Source organism: Lygodium microphyllum, chromosome 22, assembly GCF_053477565.2.
Source record: "Lygodium microphyllum isolate KBCC chromosome 22, Lygodium_microphyllum_v1.1.10, whole genome shotgun sequence".
Classification (NCBI taxonomy): Eukaryota; Viridiplantae; Streptophyta; class Polypodiopsida; order Schizaeales; family Lygodiaceae; genus Lygodium; species Lygodium microphyllum.
The window spans coordinates 51,063,371-51,081,889 of NC_141156.1; the positions used below are offsets into that span (position 1 = coordinate 51,063,371).

Below are 18,519 nucleotides of genomic sequence, written 5' to 3' on the forward strand. Positions count from 1 at the left end.
CCAAATACCCTACTCCGGCACAGCCACATATGAAGCTCATGTATCACTTTCTTCGATATTGGGGCTGTTGGCACAACTGGACCATTCGGAATGCTTTTCTTTTTAACTCCGCCTATAATGTTCAGCGGCATATTGCGAGGCTTAAGGGCCTCTTGTATTGGCAGTTAGATCTTCTCCAACATTCTGATTTACTCTCTAGGGAGGACTTACGTCCCTGGCATATGGCAATTTCCTCCGCGTCTTTGCCATGACGTTGTAACTTGTAGTACCTCTTCACATGATGGCTTAGATTGTCGTCATGTATCTTGTAATCAAGTAATCTTGTATTTTTTTCGTAATTAATACAATTACCTTTTACGAAAAAAGAGAGAGAGAGGATTTGACATGCAACACTACTTTTCATGGGGCACTTTCTTTTGGACCTTGCCATTCCCACTAGCACGGCAAATTTGAACCTTGCCAATCCATAGACTATTGATATAAATTAACACTTTTTACACTATTATGATTATATACATAAATATATAATCAAAAGATGTAAACCACAAGTACAATTAAAAGCACTAAGCATATATGTCTTATACTAATGTTTGTATTGCTTTACTACATGATATAAAACACATGACATGATATAATTATCCAATACAATTATAAGCAACGTACAATTTTCTTGTTATATGATATCATATGCTTTAAATTGCATTTAGTTTTGGACAAACATTCCTAGTTATTGCCCATTTATGGAAAGTTATCCAAAATCTTTACACTTTTATATGGATTGGCAATTTTCTAAGTTGTCAGTCCAATGAAAAGTTCCATATTATTTTGCCATTCTTAGGACAGGTTGGAGACCCTTGAATGGGTGGATGTCCATAAAATCCTAATGTTGGAGAGAGAGAGAGAGAGAGAGAGAGAGAGAGAGAGAGAGAGAGAGAGAGAGAGAGAGAGAGACTGCCACATACAAATTTCTCATTTTCTTGATCATCTTACTACTATATTATTTTTGTTGTAGGTTCAAAAAGCCCCAAAATTCCAGAGGGCTTCGCGAACCTACCCCCTTTTCCAAAACTCCATTTTTCAAACAAAAACCCCTCCCCTCCTCCCCTCTTTCTCATGTGTAATCTCTCATTTTCTCTTTCCCCTCCGTATTTTCATTAAAGCTCCCCCCCCCCCCCCTTTGCCCCTTTTTAAAAGTAAAACCCCCTTCCCTCTCTCTCTCACTTATAATTGCTCTCTTTCTTTCCCCCTTCCCCTTTTTAATTAAATTCCTCCCCTTGCCCCCCTTCTCTCTCTCTCTCTCTCTCTCTCTCTCTCTCTCTCTCTCTCTCTCTCTCTCTCTCTCTCTCCTTTAATTAAATCAAAAGTTTCTCTCTCACTCTCTCATTATTAGATTACATTTTTAATTTGAATTTTCTTTTAATTAAATAATTTTAAAAGTTTTTTTAATTTTAAAGTTTTTCAAATATAGTTTTTCACACACTTTGAGAGAGAGAGAGAGAGAAGAAGAATAAGGATAAAAAAAGAAGACAAAGAGAGGGGGGAAAGAGGAAAGAGGAAAGAGAATAGTCTTTTTTAAATTAAACATTTTTCTTCTCTCCCTCCCCCCTCTCTCTCATGTGTAAGGCCTAGGTTTTCTCTCTCTCTCTCTCTCTCACTTAGATTAAAATTTCTTTTTAATTAAATATTTTAAAAACTTTTTTAATTTAAAGTTTTTTTGACATAGTTCTTCACATACTTTGAGAGGGAGATAGAAGAAGAAGAAGAAGAAGGATAAAAGAAGAAGAAGAAGAAAGAGAAAAAGACAAAGAGAGGGGGGGAAGCTTCGAACTTTTTCAAACTTCCCTTTTTCAATCAAAATCCCCTCCCCTCTCCTCTTTCTCACGTGTAATCTCTCATTTTCTCTTCCCCCTCTTTTTCATTAAAGCCCCCCCTCCCACTTTATTTTTTTCAATTAAAACCCCCTCCCCTCTCTCTCTCTCTGTCTCATGTGTAGGGCCTAGGTTCTCTCTCTCTCTCTCTCTCTCTCTCTCTCTCTCTCTCTCTCTCTCTCTCTCTCTCTCTCATATGGATCAAAGATCATTTGGCCGTTTTCTGGGAGAGTCATGGCACATCAGAGAGCAAAGCACACAGCCGGTCTCAGTCAGAGAGGGGCCCACCTAGACGACTATTACACAGTTCTTTCAGACAGACAGAGTGAGAGCTACTGTACCAGCCTCCAGCCAGACCTCCGGGCTCACACTACAGCAAGCTGAGGACCAGCGTACCCGATGCCGTACGAGGATACGTGGGTTTCGGACCCCACAGCCACACCGACAGGAGATCCGGAGGATTCTTGATCTACATCGACAGCAGACTGAGATCCGACGACACTCAACACATTGGATCTCAGATCTCCAGTTTGCTCTTTCTCCACCGCCGATGTACCACATCCTGCATCCAGGAGGGATCACCTGCTATTAGCGACTTCGATGACTGCTACTACATCCCAGGATAGTATATCTCCCTGCATCTGTTACATATATACATCGCACCACTTTATCACAGCCGACAGTTGTTCCCCTATCACAGCCGACATTTGTTCCCCTTTTGTAGCCATTATCTGGAGTTCCAGAGCTACATACACACATACATATACACGACACTTATCACACTCACAGCACCGTATTTTCAGTTTCCAGTTTTTAGCATTTCATTCATCACTTTTATTTTGGATAGCTGGACCTCATCAGTTGTATCACAGTTTGTCTCATAGGCCAGTTTTGGTCTTTAGAAGACGTTAATATAACTTTCTTTCTTTCTTTCTTTCTATCTCTCCTCTAATTAAATCAAACTTCTTTTTAAATTAAAAGTTTCTCTCTATGTGTGTATTAGATTGCATTTTTAAATATAATTTTCTTTTAATTATTTTTTTTTCAAAAACTTTTTTAAATTAAAAATTTTTTGAACATAGTTTTTCACACACTTTGAGAGAGAGAGAGAGAGAGAGAGAGAAGGAGAAGAAGAAGAAGATGACGAAGAGAGGATTAGGGGAAAGAGGAAATAGAATAGTTGTTATTCTCCTCCTCTCCCCTATCTCTCTCATGTGTAGGACTTAGGTTTTTTTTTCTCTCTCTCTCTCTCAATTAGATTAAACTTTTGAATTCAAAAATTTTAATTAAATATTTTTAATTTTTTAATTTAAAGTTTTTTGGACATAATTTCTTCCGTATCTTCTCTCTCTCTCTCATGTGTATGGCCTAAGTTTTCTCTCTCTCTCTCTCTCAATTAGATTAAAATTTTTAAATAAATATTTTATTTTTTTAATTTAAAGTTTTTTTGACATAGTTTTTCACACACTTTGAGAGGGAGATAGAAGAAGAAGAAGGAGAAGGATAAAAGAAGGAAGAAGAAATAGAATTAAAAGACGGAGAGAGGGGGGAAAGAGAAAAGAGAATAGTCTTTTTTAAATTAAATCTTTTTATATAGTTTTTGACTTAAAGAGAGAGAGAGAGAGAGAGAGAGAGAGAGAGAGAGAGAGAGAGAATCATACAAATAGCAAAAAAGAAAGAAGAGAAGAGGGAGGGGTAGGGAGAGAGAGGGGGAAGAGAGAGAAAGAGAATTATAGAGAGGAGAAATATAAAATTTAAGAGAGAGAGAGAGAAAAGAAAAGAAAAAAGAAAACAGAGGAGAGAGGGGGGAGAGAGACAGAGAGAAGAAAATGTGGTGCACAGATTGGATGTTGGATGCGTGCGTAGTGAATGCCGAACGGTTCTGATTCCTCAAGAACAAAGAACTCTACAAATCTTCATAATTTCAAGTACAAAGCAAAAGCAAATTTGCACAATATGAAATAAAAAGATAAATTGGGTGCAATCTCTCCCCGTGCCTTGTGTGAGTGCTTCACAAGGCATGTATTTATAGATTTATTTATCTTCAAACTAAAAAATAGCCAACTTTATAAATAACATGCTTTTTCTTTTGCATTTGTGTTTGCCCAAATAGAAAGTAAGGTGTTTGGGTGTCCAAAAGTCGGGTTGTACCCAAATATAAATATCAAATAATGAAGTATTTTATCGAGCGCTTATGTGCATACAAGATAATAAATGTTTGTCAAGCGCCTAAATAAATATTGGCGCCACGCCTTTAGTGATAAGACACGCACCCATCAAAAATAGTAATTCTTTTAGGTATTTGAATTCACGCTATCGCTCGGTGCTACCCAATGCCATCGTCACCTGTTCTACATATCAATCGGAGCATTCACAATTGTTAGAAAATAATTAAATAAAATCCAACAAAAGTGAATACCTAGCAGTCTTCAGCTACAAAATAATTAAATAGGTTGGAGCTCTATCCTAGCTTTAATTTAATTTAAGTGTGCACTCTAAACTTGTAAATGTCCATTAATTTAATATGTATTTTATGGAATCACCCGCTATGGAATCACCTACGTGCACATTAAATTAATCTAACACTCGAAAATGATAGGTGTCCCTGTCAACTTTTCACACAAGGAATCCACCTTGTGTACGAGCCCCATCAACAAATAGTTTTACAAAATCCATAGTGGTCACAGAATCCACCTTGAAAATTACCTCATGGCATCATACCGCCAGCTCACTTTACAAATAACATGCTTTTGCTTTTGCGTTTGTGTTTGCTCAAATATAAAGTAAGGCATTTGGACATTCAAAAGTTGGACTGTGCCCAAATACAAATAACAAATAATGAAGTATTTAACCGAGTACTTATACGCATATAAGATAATAAATATTTTATCAAGTACTTTAATAAATAAGCACACTTAAAAATAAATATTGGCGCAACGTCTTTAGTGATAATGCACGCACTCATAAAAAATAGTAATTCTTCTAGGCATTTGGATTCACGCTATCACCCGGTGCTACCCAACGCCACCGCCATCTGCTCTACACATCAACTGAAGCATTCGCAATTGTTAGAAAATAATTAAATAAAATCTAACAAAAGTAAATACCTAGTAGTCTTCAGCTACAAAATAATTAAATAGGTTGGAACACTGTCCAAACCTTAATTTAATTCGAGTGCGTACTCTTAACTCGCAAACGTCCATTAATTTAATATGTATTTTATGGAATCACTCGTTATGGAATCACCTATGTGCACTTTAAATTAATCTAACACCCGAAAAGGACATGCGTTCCCGTTAGCTTCTCGCACAAGGAATCCACCTTGTGTATAAGCCTCGGCAATAAATAGTTTTACGGAAACCACTGTGAAATCTGCCTCTTGGCATCTAAATGAGAGAGAGAAAAGAAGAAGAAGAGAGAGAATTTGAACACATAGAGAATTATAAAGGAAAGCTAAAATTTACGAGAAAGAGAAAAGAAGAGAGAGAGAGAGAGAGAGAGAGAGAGAGAGAGAGAGAGAGGAAGAATAACAAAGAGGAAAAGAGGAAGAGAGAGAGTGAGTGAAAAAGAGAAGTATTTTTTAAATTTAAATATTGAGAGAGAGAGAGAGAGAGAGAGAGAGAGAGAGAGAGAGAGAGAGAGAGAGAATTTAAAAGAGAGAGAGGGAGAGAAGAAAAAAAGAAAAAAAGGAGAAAGGAGAGGAGAAGAAAAGGGGGTGAGAGAGAGAGAGAGAGAGAGAGAGAGAGGAGAAGAAGAGATAATATAAACATAAAGAGGGTATTATATATAGGGAAAAGATAAAATGTACATTACATACTTTGAGAGAGAGAGAGAGAGAGAGAGAGAGAGAGAGAGAGAGAGAGGAACAACGTGTAGAGAGAATTATAGAGAGAGGAAAGATAAAATTTAAAGAGAGAATGAAAATAGAGCAGAAAGAGAAGAAAAAAAGAGATAGAAAAGAAAAAAAATAAAAAGAGAATGAAGAGAGAGAGAAGAAAAAAAGAGGAGAGGGAGAGAGAAGGAAAAAAGAGGAGAGAGGGGGGAGAATAAAAGAGGGGAGACAGAAGAAAAGTGGGGAGAGAAAAAAAAGAAAAGAGAGAGAGAGGAGAAAAAACAAACTAAAATAGATGACAAAGAAAAGGAGAGAGAGAGATAAAAAATTAGACATAAGAAATTTGGGAGAGAGAGATAGTGAGAGAGAGGGAGTAAATAAAAAAATTAGAAGCAGAGAGAGAAAATAGGAGAGAGAGAGAGATGAGTAATAGATTGTTGAGTGAAGTTGTGTGCGACAACTTCGCTTGTCACTTTGCGATAGCGAAGCTGTAGCGAAACAGCCTAGTGTTCCGTGCGCATGGAATGCTAGTATCTTATATTCAATTAAAAAAAAGTGTATATGAGAGTATAAGAGAGAAAAAATATAATATCCATTCACCTTAAAAAAAAAAACTCTATTTGTTTCTTAAATACCAAACTTCTTCTCTTCGTACATGTACCTACATAGGTTTGCGAGTCTTGGTTCATGACAAAAACCTTTAAAAAAAAGTTTTTAAAAAAGCGAAAAGAAAGATTCTTCTGAGCCATTTGCCTCATCCAAATTCCCTGAGAAAAATCGTCTGAAATCTTTGAAACAACGACCTGTTCGATCTCACGAGTAAACGGAGTCCGTCTTTCTTCTTCTTCTTCTTCTCCTCCTCCTCCTTACCCCCCCCGCCCCCCGCCCCCCCTCCTCGTATCTGTCTCTGAGATCCCCAAGGCTAACTGTGCGGACCTCTCGAAGCTTCGTCTGGTGGGATGGTGGAGTTCACCGGCACCCTCAAGGTGAAAGTGATCAAAGGCACTAACTTGGCTGTTCGAGACATCTTCAGCAGCGATCCTTACGTCAAGCTAGTCCTCGGAGAACATGTAAGCTCCCTGTTTTCTCTCTTCCGACATGTTGCCCTCTAATTAGACGTTTTTCGCCAAATCGTCTTTACATACGGAAGATGCCTTTCAGGAATCATCCCTCTCTGATTTGCAACCTTTATCATGTCTAATACTCCCTTCAGATTAGTCATTTCTTGGCGAAATCATAACTTAATAATGAAAATCTTCAAGAGAATTAGGTGCCTTGCGCTCTCACGTTTGAAATTCTAATCTTCAAACTAACTGCCATGAATCTCAGTTGTGTAGTGAACACTGGTTCAGCTCTGCAACTTTGGTGACTGACCAACAAGAGTACGACTCTTCTGAAACTGCATGCCAACAGTACAGTGTAGTGCAAACAGGGGATCGCTGATGAGGGTGAACTGAGACAAGAACACAAAAGGAAAAGAAGAAGAAAATGATGAGTGAATGTATAATGAAGGGGCCCAAAGAGCAGAGACGGTCCACCAGTCACTCTTTCATATGGGATCCTCAGTGCAGCAAACCACCAATGACACTGTGAAAAACGATGTGGAGATCTGAAGTCAGCAGGCAGCAGGCCAGATGCCACAATGCAACGATCTCTGGGTAGGATGACCAAATGCACCAGTATACAGCTTTGTGACAGTATCTAATGCAGTGAGGAGCAGCTGATAGCCAAACTGCAACCATTCGAGAGAGACACGACTGCTGTAGATGATGAAAACTATGCTGCAAAGTAGCCTGGAGGCAGAAACAGGCTCCAAATGATGAGAATAACTGGTGACAGCAGCTGCGGATGAAGTGGATTTCTGAGAACCAAAGCGTAGTAGTGTATGGTTCTCCTAAGGGCTGGGTGGCAAGAGTGGCAGCAAGGGCAGTACCACTAACACCAGGGTGGAACATCCAACAGGCTGGTGGCAACACTGGCTGATGGATTGGCAGGACCTTGAGATGGTGAGGAATGAAGATGAAGAGCCTTGGCACAGCGTGGATGTGAGGATGAATATATGAGGATGAGAATGAGAATAAATGAACAAGAATGAGGATGAATACCTATAACATGTCCTTATATAGGGGATTTGTCATGGGGATGGGGACATGAATGCTTAGCTTATTGCTTTGGCATAATTAAGATGTGCCGATGTGAGGTGCATCTGAGAAGTGCAAGTCAAATTGGGACATGATGATAGTCCAAAATCCTAGCTTGTGCAGTGGGGAACATTGGCAACAGTTGTGATGAGTTATGATGTATAGGTATAAGTGGGTACGTAGTGATAGTTATGTCTCTAGGCATTATATGTGCCCTTGGAAATGACTTAGAACTAAATAGTTAATGCTTAGAACTAAGGTTAATGAAAGTTTGAAGACTTTCAAGCTCATGTGGCTTAATATTTTAAATTGTGGATGGATAATGGCCAATTTGTAGACGGGACCTAATAATTTTTGAATTTACTTAATTAATTATTGTTAGGAATTCATTTCTAGAGATCAAGTTATGCATTAGTATGCTAAATATACTCAATGCCCCGCCCTTGCAAGGTGTCACCAATGATCCTAGGTGCTCTAAGTTATAAGGCTCTTATTATAAGAAGAAGCTAAGTGTGAGCTGGGACATTGGTTAGGTCGTGACTCGTATGTCAGATGAGGTCTATGTGATTGAACGGTAAGAAGTGGCCTTTGTGGATCTAGCCTTTGGGTTAGATAGAGTCATTAAGCTGGTAGTAACTCGAGGCACATTGCATTAAGTTGTGGGGTGTAAGAGATATCAAGGACCCCTATTTTGAGGTCTGGGGGTAGTAGAAGCAACCCTTAGTTGATGGAGCTATCCATAACTAGAGGAGTGTAAGTGCTATCTTCCCTTGAGTATTAGGCAGTACTCTAAATCCTTGCTCTGCTGAACTTGATTGAGCTCGAGCCGGCTCTAATTGAAAGGCATCTAGGTAAAGTTACATCAACTAAGGATAGTTTGCCAGGTTATCCTTTTACATTCATTTTGCATGCATTGGTGGATAGTTTTGAAACTTTACGAAATATCTCTCGGAAACTTTACATTTGACCATTCTTTCCTCATGTGCCAAAATTTGCTTGAGTACCAAGATCTCATTTAGCTCCTCAACCTTAGGTTGAATTTCAGTAGATGCATCCTCTAGCACATCACCACGAAAAGGCCTTAATAAATTGATATGAAAAGCATTGTGTATCTATCAATGTCAAGGTAATTTCAACCAACATGCCACATTGTTGATATTCTCCAATGCGCAACGGAAGAGGAAATACGAACACGGAGGGAGAGAGAGAGAGAAAGCAGAAAATAAAGAAGAGAAATCTGCACTGACTGAAATGAATGCTGAATACATTGAAATGGACTGATCAGTCCCTGCACGCAGCCCACAGCGTCAGTGAGGGCACCAGATCGGGCTGATGACGATGGCAGCACCACCACGGGGGAGAAGGAGTGTCGGAATCTGCAAGAAGACAACTGACCAAGTGGGGAGGGGGGCTGCCAATAAATAGGCAACGGACAAACCCTAACCCTAACCCTAAAATGGGCGCAAACCCTAAAAGTGCCCTAAAATGGGCGCCCCACAACAGTGACCAAAAAGTGGCCGGGCAGCCAGTGGCTGCCCACTAAAAGAGGCCAAAAAGAAATACACAACCTAAAACAGCCAATCAAGAGTGACTAGCCTCCCCCATGATAACACATGACAGACATGTCAGAGCTCCTAATGTCCTCGTCTGACTCAGACTGAGGCTCACAGGCAGGAGATGACAAGGCATGACAAACATGACTGCTAACACCCCCTCTCAAATCCTGGATGTGGCTGAAGGCCGAAGAAGAAATGGATCCGGGGATGGCAAGACGAATGCCAATGTCAATGAAGTCCGTCGAAGTAGACTGCCGCTGAAGGAGCTCCTCACGATCCTGGAAAGCCCCCTCTAAAACACTAGGGGCCAGGGAATCCACAGTCGCATCACCGAGATCGTCCCCCTCGGAAAGGGATGGGGGGTACGAGGGAACCACCGGAGGAGAAGGTGGGGGATGGGAAGGAACCTGTGGAATAGAAGGTGCACAAGCGAGAACGGGTGTAGCAATAGACTGCCTCGGAGGACTCTGCATCAAAGAAGGGGAATGGAGCCGGTAAAGCCCGCTCTCCTGCCAACCTGTAGATAAGACAGCTCCTGTAGAAGAATCCTCAATAACAACGGCATGCTCGGTGAAGATCACTCGTGTGCCAAGCCTTGTAAGGCCATAAACTGAGAGGAGGGACACAACAGTGACCAAAAAGTGGCTGGCCAGCCAGTGGCTGCCCACTAAAAGAGGCCAAAAAGAAATACACAACCTAAAACAGCCAATCAAGAGTGACTAGCCTCCCCCATTATAACACATGACAGACATGTCAGAGCTCCTAATGTCCTCGTCTGACTCAGACTGAGGCTCACAGGCAGGAGATGACAAGGCATGACAAACATGACTGCTAACAGGAAAGGCCCACAGTATCTCATACTCAACTTCGGATACAACCTCTCTCTTTTTTCATCTTTTTCAGCCTTGCCTTTTCAAAATATAGCAAAATGTATTCACCCTTTGTAAATTGCAAAACACGTCTATTGCAATTAGCTGCTTTCTTTTGCTTTTCTTGTGATCTCTAAAGTGCATATTTTATCTTTATATAGGTTGCATCCAAGTTTTCTACATAACGATCAACCTCAAAGATGCTATCCTTAGTTTGCAAGATAGGTGTATATTAATTCCACTCTCAACCACCTCAAATGGAGCTTTGCTAGTGGAACTATACACTGTATTATTGTATGCAAACTCAACTAATGGTAGATATTGCTCCAACTGTGTGTTGTGGTTTAAAACATAGCATCTTAAAAGATCCAACACTGGAATTTGCTTTCTCAGACTAACTATTTGTTTGTAGATGGAAGGATGATGAGAATTTCAGCGTGGTATCCATATTCTCAAACAATCCCTTCCAAAATAAAATGGTCATTCGAGAGTCTCGATCATTGATGATCGACTTTGTGGCATAACATGATACTTAAAGATATGTTGTAGAAACAATCGTGCCATAAGATCAGTCATTATTTTCTTCCTTACTGGAATGGAATGGGCTTGTTTGCTAAACTAGCAAATGATAGTCCATATTCCATCATTCCTTGTTGGTGTCCTAGGAAGCTAAAAAATAAAATCCATTGCAATGCTCTGTTAAGCCCTATGTGGAATAGGCAAGGGTTGCAACAAGCTTGGCATCTTTTGCCTATTATGCTTTACCTTTTGATATACGATACATGTCTTGACAAACTGTTCCACATCATGTCTCAAAGCTGGCCAATAAAAGAAATGCTCTAGTGCCTTGACTGTGGCATCAATACCTCTGTGTCCTGCATATGGGGGTGTGACTTTCAATGAGAACTCTAGACCTCAACTGCTTTATGACCCATAGTCGTCCATGCATCATCAAAATCCATCTTTTAGCACAAAGTGCTCATATCTCTATCCATTGTAAAGTTGATCATAAACATTAGCAAAGTTCGAATTAGCAGCATATTGCTCTTTCATGGCATCCAATTCAGTGTGATAAACCATGATGATAGCTGAAATTTGTGGCTTGTATGATAGTGCATTAACCACAACATTCTTTTTACCATCAATATATACAATCGAAAAGTGAAACATAGAGAGAAAATTCAACCATCTTGTGCTTCTCTGACAACTTTATCTGCTTTAGAAAGCACCTCAAAGTCAGATGGTTTATTTGAATTGTAAAATCAACCCCCAACAAATAATGTTTCCATGTAGACTGCATGAATTACAGCCAAGAGCTCTTTCTTATGGATATGCATTTTGTTCTTTACTCCGCGGAGAATTTGGCTCTCATAAGCCACAACTCGGCCATCCTGCATAAGAACAGTGTCAATGTTGTTACACTAAACGATGAATGACTTCCTTAGATTGAGCAACACAAGCACAGGATCTGAAGTAGATTTTTTCTTTAATTTTTCAAATGCTGAAAGTTTCATTGTTGTCCATCTAAATGGCACATCCTTCTTTTGCAAAGCATGCAATTGAGATGCAACTTCAACAAACTTGCATAAGGGTTTGTCTACGTTCGATAGATGGATTGATTTGTCTGATTTGTATGATCTAGTACGATCTGTCCGGACCCATCCGATGGGTTCCCTAGTGTGTATCCGTGTAAATAAAAGTGTTCATTTTCTTGTATCCATTTCCTTGTGCGTTTTTTGTACGTTGCAACAACCACTCTTCAACAGCTCTATCACTAATTATCCATCACATTTTCTCTCCCATTCACTCTCTTTCTCCCCCTTCTCTCACACATGTTGATGTGACATGACACACAAAGTTTCCCCCCCCTCGCCCCCCACCCTTCTCTCCCGTTCTCTCCTTTCCCCTTCTCCCTCACTAACTCTGAACCCTAAAACACATACTCTCTCTATAAAAATCTCTCCCTCTCCCCCATCTCCTTTATCCTTCAAGTATTCTCTACTCCCTTGAGCACTCTTGCCATTGCAAGCTCTCTACTTTCTCAAGCTATCTCTACTTTCTCAATCCCTCTACCCTTTCTACTCCCTCAATCACTCCACCCTTGAGTCTCCTATCCATCGAGCCTCCATACTCTCTCTCTCTCTCTCTCTCTCTCCATACACCCAATCATCGATTGCATCTCCTCTTCATGAGGCCTTTCTCTTGCATTGTGTCTACTTTAAGTGTGTGAAGGAGAAATCCAACACTTGCAAGTGACAATGCAAGTATTGCCCCAAGATCCAAACCTCATCTGTCACCCGCCTCATTCACATATGCGAATTGGGAGGGGAGGCCACACCATGCCCCACCATTCCTCACGATGTTAAGCAAGAATGTTGTCAAAAATACTTGCATTGAAGTGGTGCAAAGGCATTTCAAGGGCAAGTGAGGAAGTGGTGTCTATTGATTATGGGGCCTCGGATCACGAAGAATATCCCTCTCCAACAGTCTTTGTTTTCTTCGTTGGAGGGGCCTCCTCTATCCCATCAACAAGGAGTCATTTAAGTGGGGCACCTATGTTGGGAATAAAGGGTCACTGTGCCTTTTATGGTGTTCAGGTGTGTACGTACCCTTACACATGTACTATATATATATATATATATTATCAAAAACCTAAAGTGGTACTTTTGAGATTGTACCCACATTGAGTCTTGTGCACACACACACACACACACACACACACATTGTACTCTATACTCACTCTCTCACTGTGCGAACCACAACATTGTGTCTCAATCCTTGTGCACTTTGTTGACAAAGTGGTATCAGAGTTGTGGCATAGGTGTGCGTGCTTCCTAAGGTAGGTGATAGGTCGTTTTTGACTAGGTTGACTAGTTGAGAAGTCGATAGGTTATTTTTTGATTGGACAAATTAGGTGTGAGTCAGGCGTCAACAAGCAATGGCCTAGAAAGCCAGCTGTGAGTTGCGACAGATCAGGCAAGCAGGTGATGGGCTAGACAGATCAGGCAAGCAGGTGATGGGCTAGACAGGTCAGGTGTGACCAGGTGGGCACAGATCATGAGATAGGAGGCACGCAATAGGAGGTAGGTCAATGTCGTAACGACGCCATGACTCGGTAGTTTTTTTTTCGGCCATTTTTTAAAATTAATTTATGCAATCTGTTCCCCTTTCCACATTGACATGCGCTTGCATGCGCAAGCTTAGCGTGAAATTTTGAGCCAGAAAATTGGGACTTTTCCTAGATTCGGGGATTTTGATGCAAAACAAGACAATTTGATTTAGAAATTCCAAATTTGTTGCACATTTGCCCAAAAAATTGGGGCTTTTCGCATTTTAGTGAAATTTTCTCAATTTCACTGAACTTTGTGCACACCTGACGCAAGAAAATCAGGGCTTTTGCTGAATTTCATCAAATTGTGCAAGAATTACCTGGCATATGCACTTGGGTAAATGTATTGATGCAATTTGGGCGGATTTGCCTTTGAAAATTTGGGGCTTTTGACTACAATCTTCAAATTTGTGCCCGAGAATGCATTTGGAGCAGAAATTGCAGAAAAATTTTGGGGTTTTCACATGCAATTGATGCATTGGCCTATAAATGTGGCTGTAATTGATTGTCGAGTGCAGCACCAGACATTCTCTAATTTTGGAAATCAATTTGCAGATCTGAAATTTCTGCAATTTCTTAATTTTTATTGTTGGTTGGTACTTGCAGTGTACCGTGGTCGTTTGTGTGACATTTGAGCTTGCATTGGTTGACGTTTGAGTCAATTTAGTGCTGCAAATCATGGCTGGAAATAGTGACATCAACAACCTTTTGCATATCAAGAAGCTTGAGGGTGCACACAATTTTGAAATATGGAAAAAAAATGCTACAATGTCTTGGTGCGGTAGAAACAAGTGAAGCCCATCAAAGTGAAGGGAATAAGACCAGCAGGTATGGAACAAGAAGAGTGGGATGGTTTGGATGAGCTTGCACGCTCTACCATAGAGCTCTCAGTGGTGTTAGACAACTTGCTCTTTAACATTGAGAAGCTGAATTTTGCATATGAAATGTGGCAAAGACTTGAGGAATTGTATGCTCAGAAAAGTGTAGCCAACAAGGTTTATTGGTTGAAAAAGTTGATGGACCTTCGCATGAAGGAAGGTATAGCCATGTTTGTACATTTGAATGAGTTCAACCCAATTTTCAGTCAGTTGATTGCTTTGGATTTCTACATTGATGATGAGTTTAAGGCTACTTTCTTGTTATGCACTCTGCTTGAAAGTTGGGATACTTTTAGGACAGCTTTGAGTAACTCAAATGCTCAGCTGCTATATTTTGACATGGAAAGTTTTTTACTAATGGAAGAACTCAATAGGCAAAACAATTCAGTATACAAGTCTTCTAATGTATTGCACACTAGGGGCAGATTTCAGCAAAAGGGAAGTTCTGAAAATAGAGCATGCAGCAAGTCTCGTGGAAAAAATGTGGAGTGTCATCATTGTGGCAGGAAAGGGCACTACAAACGGGATTGTTTCCAATTGAAGAAAGAGAAAGACAAAAGAAGAAATACCAAAGACAACAAGGTTGAGAAAAAGGACAGCCAACTTGCAAAGAAAAGGAGTGTGAAGATAGAGGAGGTAAATGTATTCACTCATGAGAATGACAATGATGGTGATGTACTCCTTGCTTCTACATTGAGTGCACATGCATTGATTGCAGATTCTGATGATGATATGCGGAATTGGATACTTGATTTAGGTGCGTCTTTTTATGTCACACCACATCATGAGTGGTTTTTTGACTACAATGGTGGTGTATGTGGTGTTGTCCACTTGGGGGGTAACTACGATACTTCGATACTCCAACTCTCCGTGCTTGGTGTTGCTATCGTCATGAGCATGATTTGGTGCCCTTACTAATGCTTTGGGCTACCTGTAGGGACTGATCAGTCCATCATCATTGTATCAGTCTTCAGTAAGTGCACTATTCTTCCTTCATCTTCTGCTCTCTCTCTCTCTCTGTGCTTCTCTGTGTTCATGTTTCTTTTCTGTTGTATACACTCACATGTTATTATCGCCTAAGTGAGGATACAATTTGGAGATTTCTTGTAAAAGAGCAGGTTTTCATCGCGGCGGAGCAGCCTAGATCTTCAAAATGTGAATTTTCTACTTGCGTTTGTTGCATTCAACCCGTATAGGTGGTCCATTGCTTGTTTGATCTCCTTGATAGCTAGGGAATAGTCTCCAAGATCCAAGTAACAACATTCAGGCACTAGGCAGCATCTATTTATGTGTTTTGCAGAAAACGAAAATTTATATTTGTGGTGGAGACAACAACATACATTGTATCTTGGTGGAGGTGACATCATCCTGTTGCAGGCAACAACTTTCTGTGCAGGCCACAGCTTCTTGGTGCTAGGCAACATATTTTCCTTGACAGACAACATATCCACAGTCTTTGTAGCTTACTGCCTTCTATCTTTCCCATTGTCTCCATCAAAATGTAGATTTTTGGGTGACTGTAGGATCAAAGATGTCTTACCAATTCATTAACTTTGATGACTCAGAGGAGAAGCTTATTTCTAGACAGTGGACACTCTTTTGAGTGGAGATGTGATTATCGTGATTATAGTTGGCGAGAGAAGTCCCTTGTTTGCACCCGTTCTCCTTTTATTTATCTATCACAGAAGGCTTCGTCTGAAGTGAAGATGTTGCCCTTGATACCCTCGGTGGAGGTGCCTGTCTTACCTTCATTACCCAAAGAAGACAAACTTGATGGCTGTGGTGATGTAAGGTGGAGTGCATACTAGACACCTTCAATCTTTGGGCTTTTGTTTGAGATTCCATCCCTTGTTCTAAGGAGGGTCTTGTTAGAAGTGGATGCAATGATGGAAGTGTGTAAAACTATTGTAATAGATTGTTGAACATGAGAGACAAAGGAAATAAAAACACTGCAAAAGAAAAGAACATTGCACACAGAACTCAGAAGTTAAGAGATACTTGGGAAATGGAATCCATATACCAAGATATGGGACAATACAAAACCAATATGAGTCACCAGTTGTGAAGGCACTGGCACTTGCTGTTCACTTTCTCTACCAGAACCTATTAGATGGTCAATGATAGATGGTGTATAATGACTGTGGAGGAGGAGCCTCAATAAATAGGCTGAAGCTTGAAATAATGCCATAAATGGTAGCAGGTTAGCCATAATTTAATACTGGTTGACCAGCATAAAATGCCCAAAATGGAGATCATAAAATGCAAGATAAAATGCCTAAATAATCTAGGAAATATATCGATGCCCTAGCCCTTTGAATCAATGCACAAACTCAACCATGAATTGACATATATGCTAACACCCTCTCTAAGATCACGGGTGATCTGATACAATACAATATACAATGATAATGCCCCATCATAGTATATACAACAAGGACCATCAGAGTAGAACCATGGATATCCAAGTAGTGGGTGTGCAAGCCACTACCAAAGTGCCTCGGAGAGAACCTGATGTTGATATCAATTGTACCGACGTTTGAAAATAGAGAAGAATCATATAGCTCTCAATGTGTGTTAAGAATGTCTCGTTGTAGCATACAAGACCAGGTTGTCAAAAATGCCTTTGAATATATGTGACCATGGATTTCTCGTCTTTGGCCAGAGATTGTCTTAGTGTCTCCTCATGTGAGCTTAGACTAGGAGCAAATCCCGCTCTTTGTCAAATAACCAGCCCAGCATGATCTTGGATCAAGGTAATTGCGAAATGTTTCACCCTTGAAACATTGCGTTTCATCTCGAAATGTTTCACCTTTGGATAAGTCCCAAGCGAAACATCAAGTGATCGCATATGTAGAGTGTCAAAAAACTCTAAAAAAAGCACAAACCACTTGTTTTTTAGTTAAAAATCTTATTTTAGTCAACTTTTTCACTCTAGGTGTTTCATGTTTCAATCTTTGAGCTATTTCACATTTTATTGCCAACAAAACGTGTTTCATGGTTAGCATGACTTGGATGTCAATCCTAGCTTCAAGATTTGAACTTGCCAGAGACTTGAGTTGATGCGTCAGGGAAACCTCTCTCGAGCACTTGTACACTTGTATATCAATATAGATGAGGTTCATCGACCTCATCTTACCACCCTCTCACACTCCCTCTCTAGCATTGGAGAGTTATGAGGAATGACCACATCAGTTGTGCTAGCAATGTGGAAGGAAGACCCCTAGAGCCATTGCTAGGACGATATAGCTAGGGGCTAAATCTGGACTTGGAGACGAGGAAGACTCGTTGAGAGAGTTATCACCCTGTGTCATTTGTTGCTCTTGCTCATGCTGTAAAGCTGCTAATGTCTTGTAGTCCTTTCAGAGGTGTCCCTTCATACCACAATAATAGCGTTGTGACTTCTTCTGCTATAGGGCACCTCTCTTGTCATGAGGACATGCATTTTTGAAACCTCACTTAACATGTGGATTAATTTTTAATCACATGATTAAGTAAATGTTGCACATGTGAGATGCAACTGGGGTTAAAGTAATTATACGAGCCCGAGACTCGAAGAAATCATTGGATGTCAAAGGCAAAAGTTGCTATAAGTTATACTGCACAGGTACTTGGTGGTATCTGGTGTCAGTTGTTGACCTAGATCATTCATTTGACCATAAATGTCAGTTGGTGACACTAGAGAAGTAGCATTTAATGGTACCTAACGCCAATCTGATGGTCAAAGATGGCGCAGAGACACTCGGGAATGGAAGTTGCCTAGCCAATTTAATTATTGGTCAGTCAGATTATTTTTCAGGGCACCAAAATAATTATTATATTAATTTTCAGTATTCAAAGTTACAATTAATATTTAATTATGGATAATGTTGAAAAAACCATTTGGGAAGGTTGCCACTTGTAAAAAATGCCCATGCAAGACTGAAAAACGTCTTTAGAGGCTTGAGAGAGGCATTTTTAGTGTATTCAGCCTACAAGAGAGAGGGAAGAGATGCTGCTGGTCTGATTTTGCAGCCATTGGAGGACCTTCTGAGGTAGCTAGGGGCAGGAGAAGACCAATCAACAACAGGTGACAGTATCTATAGGCTGTTGAGACAAGGAAGCAACAATAAATGATTGATTTTCTTTAGTTCTTTGCATCTACAAGCTGTTGTGGCAGGGCAACAACTGCATTTGACTGGTTTTCAGTCATTCTTCGCGACAAAACTTTGAATTTTCTCTCTCTACAGCTTTCTCTCTCATCTCCCAGCCTCAGCATTTGGACCCTTG

At 40.2% G+C, this 18,519-nt stretch overlaps 1 protein-coding gene across 2 annotated transcripts in view; it reads left to right on the forward strand.

Moving 5' to 3' along the window:
• Positions 1-6,478: 6,478 nt before the first annotated feature.
• Positions 6,479-18,519, forward strand: part of LOC148017139 (putative ADP-ribosylation factor GTPase-activating protein AGD11) — a 46,834-nt gene continuing 34,793 nt past the window's right edge. The window contains exon 1 of one of the 2 annotated variants that reach the window (XM_087662671.1): positions 6,479-6,770. In XM_087662671.1, coding sequence (XP_087518797.1) covers positions 6,660-6,770 — 111 coding nt within the window. In that variant the 5' untranslated portion in view covers positions 6,479-6,659. The remainder of the gene's footprint in view (positions 6,771-18,519) is intronic. The other variant, XM_087662670.1, reaches the window with a different exon arrangement.